General features: G+C 47.4%; 2 protein-coding genes across 3 annotated transcripts in view; both read right to left on the bottom strand.

The window, feature by feature from the left end:
• The window catches only part of LOC141270523 (uncharacterized), a 63,448-nt gene extending 51,315 nt beyond the window's left edge, over positions 1 to 12,133 (bottom strand). The window contains exons 1-5 of one of the 2 annotated variants that reach the window (XM_073680556.1): positions 12,073 to 12,133; positions 5,162 to 5,311; positions 4,856 to 5,035; positions 4,649 to 4,772; positions 4,470 to 4,567 (exon numbers count right to left, since the gene is read on the bottom strand). In XM_073680556.1, the coding sequence (XP_073536657.1) occupies positions 4,470 to 4,567; positions 4,649 to 4,772; positions 4,856 to 5,035; positions 5,162 to 5,239 (480 nt within the window). In that variant the 5' untranslated portion in view covers positions 5,240 to 5,311; positions 12,073 to 12,133. Of the gene's footprint in view, positions 1 to 4,469; positions 4,568 to 4,648; positions 4,773 to 4,855; positions 5,036 to 5,161; positions 5,312 to 9,725; positions 10,628 to 12,072 lie in introns of those variants that run through there. The other variant, XM_073680555.1, reaches the window with a different exon arrangement.
• The window catches only part of LOC141270496 (uncharacterized), a 462,326-nt gene that overhangs the window by 406,424 nt on the left and 43,765 nt on the right, over positions 1 to 12,137 (bottom strand). The window lies entirely within an intron of this gene.

Genomic DNA, 12,137 nt, shown 5'->3' on the forward strand with positions numbered 1-12,137 from the left:
CCATGTGTCCAGATTGGATACCCAATAGTAATAAGGCACTGAGGAATCACGGAGTACATTGGTACGATTGGCAAGGTTCTCCTTCAGCTTCTTCCAAAACATTTCCTTCCTTGTCAGAGTACCCCGTGCATCAGGGCCTGGGCGCTGGGAGTGTGTGAGAAAAATGTCCCACACCTTTGACAGTGTTGCCCTGCCTCTGCTGCATCGTATTTGTGTCTCCTTCGCCTATACTCCTCGGTTGTCCAAGGAACGTTCTCCTTGTAGCATGGGTCTAGAAGTGTGACCAATCAGTAATTACCGTCACCCAAAATGTGTACAACGCGAGAGTCATGGGAAAGGAAGATGAACATAAAGTCAGCCATGTGTGCCAGACAGCAAACAGCCAAGTCTTCCCTGTCCTGACCAAGAGGACGACTGTCCATGCTCTCCTCCTCCACCTCGTTTTCCCTCTCCTCAGGCCATCCACGCTGAACAGACGGTATGACTGTTGTGTGGGTAGTACCGTCTGTAGCGCAGGAAAACAGCTCCTGTTCCTCCTCCTCATCTTCCTCCTTATCACCCAATCCGAGTAGAGATGAGATGAGGCTGGGCTGTGCGGTATCACCCTGTATGTTTGCTTGCTCCATCTCATCGTGCTCCGCCAGCAATGCCCCCTCTTTAATTGTGAGCAGCGAACATTTCAGTAGACAGAGAAGCGGGATGATGACGCTACTTATGGCGTCATTGCCTCTCACCATCATGGTGGAGTCCTCAAAGTTTTGGAGGACAGCACAGATGTCAGACATCCATGCCCACTCATCAGCTCTTATGTGCGGAGGCTGACCTGAATACCGACGGTCGTATTGAAGTTGGTACTCAACAACTGCCCTCTGCTGCTCACAAATCCTTCCTTACATCTGCAATGTTGAGTTCCAATGCATGGTGACATCGTACAAAAGTCGGTAAGCTGGAAGCTGTAAATGCTGCTGAAGCACGGCGAGGGCGACGGAAGCTGTAAGTGACTTTCGGAAATAGGCAAACATGTGGTGTACTTTCACAAGCAGATCAGACAGATCCGGGTAGGTTTTGAGAAACCGCTGAACCACTAAGTTGAGCACATGGGCCAAGCATGGTACGTGTGTGAGGTTGCCTAGCTTCAGAGCCGCCACCAGGTTCTGGCCATTGTGACACACGACCGTGCCTGCCTGTAAGTTCAGCGGTGACAGCCACAGATCTGCCTGCTCTGTTACAGCTATCAACAACTCTGCAGCGGTGTGCGGTTTGTTCCCTAAGCATATTAGCTTCAGCACAGCCTGTTGCCGCTTGGCCGAGGCAGTGCTGCAGAGCTTCCAGCTTCCGACTGATGGTCATTTGGGAGATTGGAGGCTGAAGAGGAGGAGGAGGTGCAGGAGCTGTAGAATGTGGGGGCGACCCTGATTGATCCACTGCCAGCAATCCTAGGCGTCGGGAGGACGTGTTCCATCCCAGGGTCCGACAGGATCCCGGTTTTCAATATATAAACCCAGTGTGCTGTCAGCGAGATGTACCGTCCCTGGCCACAAGCACTTGTCCATGTGTCCGTGGTTAGGTGGACCTTCCCAGTAACTGCGTTGTTGTGGGCACGGGTAATGTTCTGGGACATGTGCTTGTGTAAGGCGGGGACGGAACATCTGGAGAAATAGTGGCGGCTGGGGACCGAGTACCAAGGAACGGCAGCCGCTTTTAGGTTATGGAAAGATTCCGTATCCAAGAGCCTAAAAGGCAACATTTCAAGTGCAAGCAGTCTAGAAATGTGGTAGTTTAGGGCTGTGGACTGTGGGTGGTTGGCTACGTATTTTCGCTTGCGTTCAAAGGACTGCGGTAGGGACAACTGAAAGCTTAGACAAGGACGTGGTTGCGAGTGTGCAACGACAGGTGCAGGGGAGGAGGCATCTTCGCCTGCGCCATGGACAGAGGATTGGCGTGCACGCACAACAGCAGAACAGGCAGTGATGTCACCTGCAGACACCATTTCTGGACCCTGGCGTTCGGCCCAACTTGACGGGTGCTTTTCTGTCATGTGCTTGAGCATGCTGGTGGTGGTCAGGCTGGTAGTTTTGTGCCCCTTGCAGATGTTGCAAATGGTCTTTTTGGGGTTAGCAGGACAGTCTTTAAAAAAAAAGCCAGACTCTGGAAGACCTAAGTTGGACTGGCAACTTCCTTTGTGTTGGTGTTCCGGGGAGCAGTTGCCCACCTTGTGTCTGTGGGCACCCCACAGCTTGTTCCTGCCTGTTGTGGTGCTACACCTCCCTCGCCCTCTGTGCTGCTTTCCTACCTATGCATGTCACCTTGCCAGGTTGGGTCAGTGACTTCATCGTCCACCACCTCGTCTTCCACGTACGCACCCTGGGCCTCAACCTGACTTGCTGGCAATTGTGTATCATCATCATCCACCTCTTGCGACAGTAATTGCACTTTCCCACCGTTGCCTGTGTGTAACCGTGGTTGCTCAAATATTTGGGCATCGCTATATGCAATCTCCTCTTGCCCCGCTTGAAGCGGGTCAGTCAAGAGGCCAGAATCTATAAATGGAAAAGTGAACAGCTCTTCGGAGTGTCCAAGTGTGTGATCACTTCTCTCCGGGCACTTGGCATGGTGGAAGGAAGGAGGATCAGGGTGAGGAATATGTGGTCAAGACTCATGGCTACTGAGACTGGACCATGTGGAAGACAGTGTGGTGGTGGCAAACTGTCTGGAAGCATTATCTGCTATCCAACCAACAACCTTTTAACATGGTCTGGCTTCAAGAGTGGTGTTCCGCGGCCCCCTAAAAATTGGGACAGGAAGGTAGTTCGACATGATGTGCATGATTTTTGTGCTCCCTCAGCAGGCCCAGTTTCATCTTGCCCATGGCCTTGGCCTCTATGTGCACCACCAGCATCACAGCCACTTCCCCGTCCCTTGCGCATTTGAACTGGAGTGTAATATTTGCCACACTCTAAAAAATTTGACTATTATTACCGCAGTAATATCGGATCACGTCTGATGATGGACAAGTTTCTCTGCTTCCACAGTACAGCAATGTGAACAAAATAAGAAAAAAATCCGTCTGTATTCTGCTAAAGTAGATTAAGCAAAAAAATATACTGTATGGAATGTGCCACTCAGTTACTTCGTATTCTCATATTAGATCAAAATCAGCATTGAAAAGAGAACCTAAAATATAACTTTTAATAATACATTGTATTAAAACCGATATTACCAAACATTACCAAAATCCATGCTAACCCATTACATGGACAAAAATAGACTAAAAATAAACGTCCAAGGGTCGTACATCAATTGTCACCACAAAAAGACAATAATTAATGTGAAAGTTTGATAATGAATGCTTAGTGACAGTGGTCACCTTACTAACTGGACCATAAGAAATAGAAACAAACAATCTCATCCACAGTCTTCAATGTCGATAAGGGGCAAGTAGTGGACCAGCCATTCAGTAATAGACTTTTTACAACCAGCAGGGTCCCAGTTAGATGGAGCAGGAGGAGAGACTCTATTAGGCCCTATACAGGCTATTCTATCCCTCAACCCCAGAGACATTGAAGACTGTGGGTGAGATTGTTCCTATTTCTTATGGTCCAGTTAGTAAGGTGACCACTGTCACTAAGCATTCATTATCAAACTTTCACATTAACTATTGTCTTTTTGTGGTGACAATTGATGTACGACCCTTGGTCGTTTATTTTTAGTCTATTTGTGCCCATGTAATGGGTATGCATGGATTTTGGTAATATCGGTAACGTTAATTGGTTTAAAAACAATATATTATTAAAAGTTATATTTTAGGTTCTGTATTCTGTTAGCAAGCAAATGGAGCAGTAAAATGGTGTACGGCATTGCTGTTTAAGCAAATAATCAGGATTAAGAGCAAAAAAAATAGCCCTGATATCTAGGGCTATGGATATCTGTAGCAGCAGCAGACCCTATTCTGCTGTATACAGTGTCCACAAACTCTGCCTGCCTAACTTCTGCTATCACCAGTAATATATGCAGGTGCATTAGTCCTTAGAAGGACTGTTAGTTCAGATGGGTATACATAGCTGTGGAATACCTAATACCTCATGAATAAGATACTAATTCTCTCCCTAGCTCAGCAGCACTTCTCCTTACTCTGCCTGTCTGAAGGATAGACTGTGACGAGCATAAGGTCACCGAGTTTGATATAGACCCGATGACTCTATGCGGCCAGCCAATCACTGCGATGCCACAACTAACATGGCAGCGGCATTACAGTGAGAGGCAAGCAATCTCCAAGTTTATTCGCTGTTAAAACAGCGCCAAACATGCAGGGCGGGGACTCGAGCTCCCGCCCGAAAATCCAGAAAGTACTCGCCGAGCTTCTCGAACAGTGAGATGCTCGGGAGAGTACCGAGCAGCTGCGAGCACGTTCGCTCATCACTAGTCTACACATAATAGGGGAGATCTCATGACACCTTCTCTCCATCTACCTGATGATCCTGAGTAATATTGGGATCTTCTTTTTTACAGTCCTGTGGAAGATGAGGATGTGGACATATTTCTGGTGTTGTCCTCTTACTGGATAGATCTGGAGGAAACACAAAGGGAATGAATTCATTCTTTAGATACAGATAATTATAGGCCGTGTGTATTTAGTCCTGTCTATTACCTGGTGATGTGAGGGGCTGGGGAACCTCCATCATGATGTCCTTGTACAGATCTTTGTGTCCTTCTAAATACTCCCACTCCTCCATGGACAAATAGACAGCGACATCCTGACACCTTATAGGAACCTGACACATACAATGATACCGTCACTCCCCTGATCCCTTCATAGCTTTACTATAAAATGTCCCAATACTCCCATCTGTGTCACCTCTCCAGTCAGCAGCTCAATCATCTTGTAGGTGAGATCTAGGATCTTCTGGTCATTGATGTCCTCATCTATCAGGTGGTGAAGTGGAAGCCCCGTGATTGGGCTCAGGGATCGTCTCCATCCCTCAGACACATGGTCTTGATGGCGCTCACTAGAGGTCTTCTTCACTACTGTGTAATCCTGGTTATGGAGAGACACATTAATAAATCTCACTACAGACATTTCCAGAGTCCTCACCTCTCCAGTTCTGTCCATCTGTTATTTCCATAGATAATGATGTAATGTGACGTCATCAGAATCTCTCACCTCTCCAGTAAGCCGGAAGAGGATCTCTAGGGTGAGGTGTAATATTTTTTCAACTATCTTGTCTCTGCTCATATCCATCTTCGATGGGTAAATCAGGAAAATTCTCTTATATAGAAGATCTTCACTGAGAGGATCCGATATTGTAGAAACCTGAATCAAAAGATGAGCCGATGTAACATCATAAAAATCATGTGTAATAATACAATTACTGGAGATAATAAGGGAAATATTTAAAGGAGATTTATTTTTTACAGTATCTAGTTTTCTTCTTTACATCTAATAATAAAACCTATTACAACAAGCATTTTTTTCCTCGGAGTCGGCAGCTGAATACGTTTCTCATAGACTCATCTTACATAATGCTAATTCTCGTCTCATTTACAGACACTGGAATCGGCATTAGCAATACTGCAGGAGATATTCATTACACATGACATGAGAAATAACCACTTCGTGATGAGGACAACATCTTCATCTTCTACTACGGCTCTAGAAACATGTTTGTCCAGAGTCCGTCACTGACTACATCACCACCGGCCATCTACACTGCTCAAAAAAATAAAGGGAACACTCAAATAACACATCCTAGATCTGAATGAATGAAATATTCTCTTTGAATACTTTGTTCTGTACAAAGTTGAATGTGCTGACAACAAAATCACACAAAAATCATCAGTGGAAATCAAATCTATTAACCATTGGAGGCCTGGATTTGGAGTCACCCCCAAAATTAAAGTGGAAAAACACACTACAGGCTGATCCAACTTTGATGTAATGTCCTTAAAACAAGTCAAAATGAGGCTCAGTATTGTGTGTGGCCGCCACGTGCCTGTATGACCTCCCTACAACGCCTGGGCATGCTCCCGATGAGGTTGGGGATGGTCTCCTGTGGGATCTGCTCCCAAACCTGGACTAAAGCATCCGCCAACTCCTGGACAGTCTGTGGTGCAACGCGACGTTGGTGGATGGAGCGAGAAATGATGTCCCAGATGTGCTCAATCAGATTCAGGTCTGGGGAACGGACGGGCCAGTCCATAGCTTCAATGCCTTCATTTTGCAGGAACTGCTGACACACTCCAGCCACATGAGGTCTGGCATTGTACTGCATTAGGAGGAACCCAGGGCCAACCGCACCAGCATATGGTCTCACAAGGGGTCTGAGGATCTCATCTCGGTACCTAATGGCAGTCAGGCTACCTCTGGCGAGCACATGGAGGGCTGTGCGGCCCTCCAAAGAAATGCCACCCCACACCATTACTGACCCACTGCCAAACCGGTCATGCTGAAGGATGTTGCAGGCAGCAGATCGCTCTTCTCGGCATCTCCAGACTCTGTCATGTCTGTCACATGTGCTCAGTGTGAACCTGCTTTCATCTGTGAAGGGCACAGGACGTCAGTGGCGACTTTGCCAATCCTGGTGTTCTGTGGCAAATGCCACGCGTCCTGCACGGTGTTGGGCTGTGAGCACAAACCCCATCTGTGGATGTCGGGCCCTCATACCACCCTCATGGAGTCGGTTTCTAACCATTTGTGCAGACACATGCACATTTGTGGCCGGCTGGGGTCATTTTGCAGGGCTCTGGCAGTGCTCCTCCTGTTCCTCCTTGCACAAAGGCGGAGGTAGCGGTCCTGCTGCTGAGTTGTTGCCCTCCTACGGCCCCCTCCACGTCTCCTGGTGTACTAGCCTGTCTCCTTGGTAGTGCCTCCAGCCTCTGGACACTATGCTGACAATCACAGCAAACCTTATTGCCACAGCTCGCATTGATGTGCCATCCTGGATGAGCTGCACTACCTGAGCAAATTCTGTGGGTTGTAGAGTCCGTCTCATGCTACCACGAGTGTGAAAGCACAACCAACATTCAAAAGTGACCAAAACATCAGCCAGAAAGCATTGGTACTGAGATGTGGTCTGTGGTCCCCACCTGTAGAACCACTCCTTTATTGAGTGTGTCTTGATAATTGCCAATAATTTCCATCTATTGTCTATTCCATTTGCACAACAGCATGTGAAATTGATTGTCAATCAGTGTTTCTTCCTAAGTGGACAGTTTGATTTCACAGAAGTTTGATTTACTTGGAGTGATATTCTGTTGTTTTAGTGTTCCCTTTATTTTTTTGAGCAGTGTATATGTTTCCTGTCTTTGCCAGACTGTCATCTTCTATCACATTAGATCTCATGTCTGAATCACACACAGAAGTTTGAGGCATAAAAGCTCGTTTGTAAGGACACCAAGACAGGAGTTATTTGATATCAAAGTTTCCATGTACAGTGTTTTCGGGGGTTTATTTCTGGCCTTAGGCTTTCCTATATTACAAGAAAAACTCCATAAAAAAGCAGATATTAAAATGTTTCAAAAGAAAATTGGCACGAACAATTCTTGTAAAAAGAAAAAAACATGCAAAAAGCATCAGACACATTCTGTTACTTTTTAACATGTTTAAACATTTGTTTTAAAAGACATTAACTCTTTTGGGCACCAAAACATAGATGTACACCGCAGGGATGGCACAGATGCGGCTGCTATACAAACCCTGGCAGTTTAACCACTTGCTGCTGTCAAAAGCAAACATGGAATCTAAGAAGGTTTGACAAAGTTCGGCTCAATGCCCCTCCTTCCCCAAGTGCTCAATAATATGGGGCTGCCTAGTTACTACGATACTTAAATGCCTAATAATGGTGTCTGTGCCTGCAATGTACAAAAGCCTATTAGGCAGGGCTGGCGAATGATTGATACAGTCACTACCGTACCCTATGCAAAGCTGATACTGCCGAGTCGCGGAGGTTGGCGCCCTAAGGAACGACAATGGCGACCCCGATCACCGGTCATTGTCCCTCAGAAGCCCTAGTTAACTCTTAGAGAATGTTTCAATAATCTGCCTCAACGCATTTCCACAACAGGTTCATCCGGAGGCTTGATTGATAATGATGTTCAGCATAGTGTGCCTAATATCGAGGTGTCCATGTATAAATGTCCCACTTCATCCAAACCCTTTTCCCAGACTAGGAGATCCATTCCCATTCATAGAGGTGAATTGTCATAGGACATATAGAATGGAGTCATGAGCTTCTCATGAGCTAGAGGTCCGATAATGTCCATCCCCTAGTGTGTATGCCCGGAAATGAAAAGCCAGATAAACTGATTGCCACCGCGCCACTCATACCTGTGACTGCTCATGCCTGTAGTTATGTGTTCCACGCCGGAGAGCATAATGGCCTATATGTGTCCGGACCATCACCCTTGTCAGTAGATAAAGTAACATACGTTTAGAGGGTTTGTCTGTGAGTTGTATCCGGTCACCTGATTATAGGGGCATCACATTGTGTGGGGGGCATCATACATACTGCATAAGGGGCATTACACTGTGTGGGGGCAATTCATGATGTTCAGCATAGTGTGCCTAATAGCCAGGTGTCCATGTTTAAATATCCCACTTCATCCAAAACCACTCCCCAGACTAGGAAACCCTAGAGGTGAATTGTCATAGGACATATAGAATGGAGTCTGTCTAGAATTATGTACAGCGCCTGCGCTATTTCTCCTTCTCATGCGCTAGAGGTCCGATAATGTTCATCCCTTAGTGTGCATGTCTGGAAGTGATGCGCTTTACACTGAAACGCCAGAAAAAAGGATTGCTGCCGAGCAACTCGTACCCGTGACTGCTCATCTGCTCATGCCTGTAGTTATGTGTTCCACGTCAGAGAACATAATGGCTTATGTGTGTCCGGACCAACACACATAGAGTAAAATACTGTTAGAGGGTTTGTGTTTGTCTGTGTGTTACATCCGGTCACCTGATTACAGGGGCATAATAGGGGCATTACACTGTGTGGGGGCATCATACATCGCTTGGTGACCTGGGGGTTGTCATGACGACCCCTGGTCACCATGGCAACGGTCGGGCCCCCGCGATTATGTCACGGGGGCACCGACCTGAAGGTAGAGGGAGCTCCCAGCTCTCTGCCTGCCTCCTGAACACTGCGATTGCTCTCGATCGCAGTATTCAGAGTGTTAACAGCCAGGAGCGGCGCTGACACCACTCCTGGCTGTTTAGTGCCGCAGCTTAGCCACTGGCAGCGCTGAGCTCCGGCACTGATATTTCAGCGTCTGCTGCTCCATCATGCTGTGATCGGTCAGTCAGATTGACTGACCAATCGCAGCAATCTGGGTGCAGAGACCGACGGCATGTGTCCCTGCACCCCTTCTTGTGCTGCTCAGCTGTCACAGACAGCTGTCGGCACTGAACTGGCACAGCGTGTTTACACGCTTTACCAGTTCAAAGCTATGACGGACACTGCACGGCAATGAGCATTACACCCGCTCATGCCGTGCAGTGTCCATCATTAAGCGCTATGGGGTTAAATGTATGTTTTTTGTTTATATTTGCCCAGGTTGGCCCTCTCTTTTCCTAGAGAAATGCCTCAACTCAACATTTATATTCTACAGCTCATCTCTCTCGATTGGACACGCTTGTTCCATCCAACTTTAATGTTTAAATTACTTTATTTCTCATGAATTTGCCTTGCCTTTATTCTTCTGTATTGGTATTACCAGTATACACTCACCTATGTTGGCATGTTGAGCGCGTGCGCCCGGCGCTTTCACGTTCCTGGTCTCGGCGCTTGTCGTTTTCCTATCCGTGATCATGCAGCCTCTGCTGCGCGCTCCAGGATGTGACCGCTGTGCGGCTTGTTGCCGGGTCTGTTCTGCTTTGTGCGCATGCGCCATATATCTTATGCCATTGGCTGGGCTACGGTCACGTGGTGCACCACGTGACCGCCCACCTGGGTATTTTGAGGTCCTTGTACAACACACCCCTACCTTCCCTTGATAAAGCTGTTTATATTCCTTGCGAAACGCGCGTCGGGAAGCGGTACTACATACTTAATGTTTGGCGGTCTCCTTGCTGACAGTAACTCCTGCTACAGGTTTTTTCATTGTATTGTTATTATGGCTGAATCATGTCAATTACACTGTTTACATACCAATGGGTCATGTTAAGCCTCTTAGCCCTATATGAAACCTGAGTGTGGCGTTTCTTTTAGTTTTCACACTGTGTGACATAAGACACCTCCTGGTCATGTTTGCGCCCTTGCTGCTATTCTCCATTTTCCTCCTGCCCATGTCTTTTTTTTTTACATGTATTGTTGGTCAGTATGTGCTAATAAAGTTATAATGACATTTTTTTTACTCAATCAGAAAAACTCTGTGTTTTCTGTCTATACTACATAAGGGGCATAATGGGGGCATTACACTGTGTGGGGGCATCATACATCCTGCATAAGGGGCAAAATGGGGGTATTACACTGTGGGGGGCATCATACATCCTGCATAAGGGGCATTACACTGTGGGGGCATCATACATCCTGAATAAGGGGCATAATGGGAGCATTACACTGTGTGGGGGCACCATACATCCTGCATAAGGGGCATAATGGGAGCATTACACTGTGTGGGGGCATCATACATCCTGCATAAGGGGCATAATGGGGGCATTACACTGTGTGGGGGCATCATACATACTGAATAAGGGCATAATGGGGGCATTACACTGTGTGGGGGCATCATACATCCTGCATAAGGTGAATAATGGGAGCATTACACTGTGTGGGGGCACCATACATCCTGCATAAGGGGCATAATGGGAGCATTACACTGTGTGGGGGCATCATACATCCTGCATAAGGGGCATAATGGGGGCATTACACTGTGTGGGGGCATCATACATCCTGCATAAGGGCATAATGGGGGCATTACACTGTGTGGGGGCATCATACATCCTGCATAAGGGGCATTACACTGTGTGGGGGCACCATACATCCTGCATAAGGGGCATAATGGGGGCATTACACTGTGTGGGGGCATCATACATCCTGCATAAGGGGCATAATGGGGGCATTACACTGTATGGGGGCACCATACATCCTGCATAAGGGGCATAATGGGGGCATCATACATCCTGCATAAGGGGCATAATGGGGGCATTACACTGTGTGGGGGCATCATACATCCTGCATAAGGGACATAATTGGGGGATTACACTGTGGGGGCATCATACATACTGCATAAGGGGCATAATGGGGGCATTACACTGTGTGGGGCATCATACATACTGCATAAGGGTCATAATGGGGGCATTACACTGTGTGGGGGCATCATACGTACTGCATAAGGGGCATAATGGGGGCATTACACTGTGTGGGGGCATCATACATACTGCATAAGGGGCATAATGGGGGCATTACACTGTGTGGGGGCATCATACATACTGCATAAGGGGCATAATGGGGGCATTACACTGTGTGGGGCATCATACATCCTGCATAAGGGGCATAATGGGGGCACTACACTGTGTGGGGGCATCATAGATCCTGCATAAGGGACATAATGGGGGTATTACACTGTGTGGGGGCATCATACATCCTGCATAAGGGGCATAATGGGGGCATTACACTGTGTGGGGGCATCATACATCCTGCATAAGGGGCATAATGGGGGCATTACACTGTGGGGGGCATCATACATCCTGCATAAGGGGCATAATGGGGGCATTCCACAGTGTGGGGGCATCATACATCCTGCATAAGGGGCATAATGGGGGCATTACACTGTGGGGCATCATACATCCTGCATAAGGGGCATAATGGGGGCATTACACTGTGGGGCATCATACATCCCGCATAAGGGGTATAATGGGGGCATTACACTGTGGGGCCAGTAAAGGGGCCCTGTACTATGAGAACAATACGTTTCCTCCCTTCCTGTCTCCATAGTTGGGTCGTATGTATCTATTACAGGAAACAGAACAAAAACCTTATGATTCTTATAAAGGGGCAACACAAGACCCCAAAAGAGTCTCGGTGCTGAAGGGGTTAATGCCCCCTGCGCCCAGTAATGGGGGTCTCCACATACCTCCACCTGCAGAGCCGCCACCACATATATGGCTGCTCTGTGCGCACAGGAGCTGTGATGAGGTC

This window comes from Phyllobates terribilis, unplaced genomic scaffold (assembly GCF_046119375.1).
Source record: "Phyllobates terribilis strain yellow unplaced genomic scaffold, ASM4611937v1 Scaffold_5__5_contigs__length_657084704, whole genome shotgun sequence".
In the NCBI taxonomy this organism is placed as follows: domain Eukaryota; kingdom Metazoa; phylum Chordata; class Amphibia; order Anura; family Dendrobatidae; genus Phyllobates; species Phyllobates terribilis.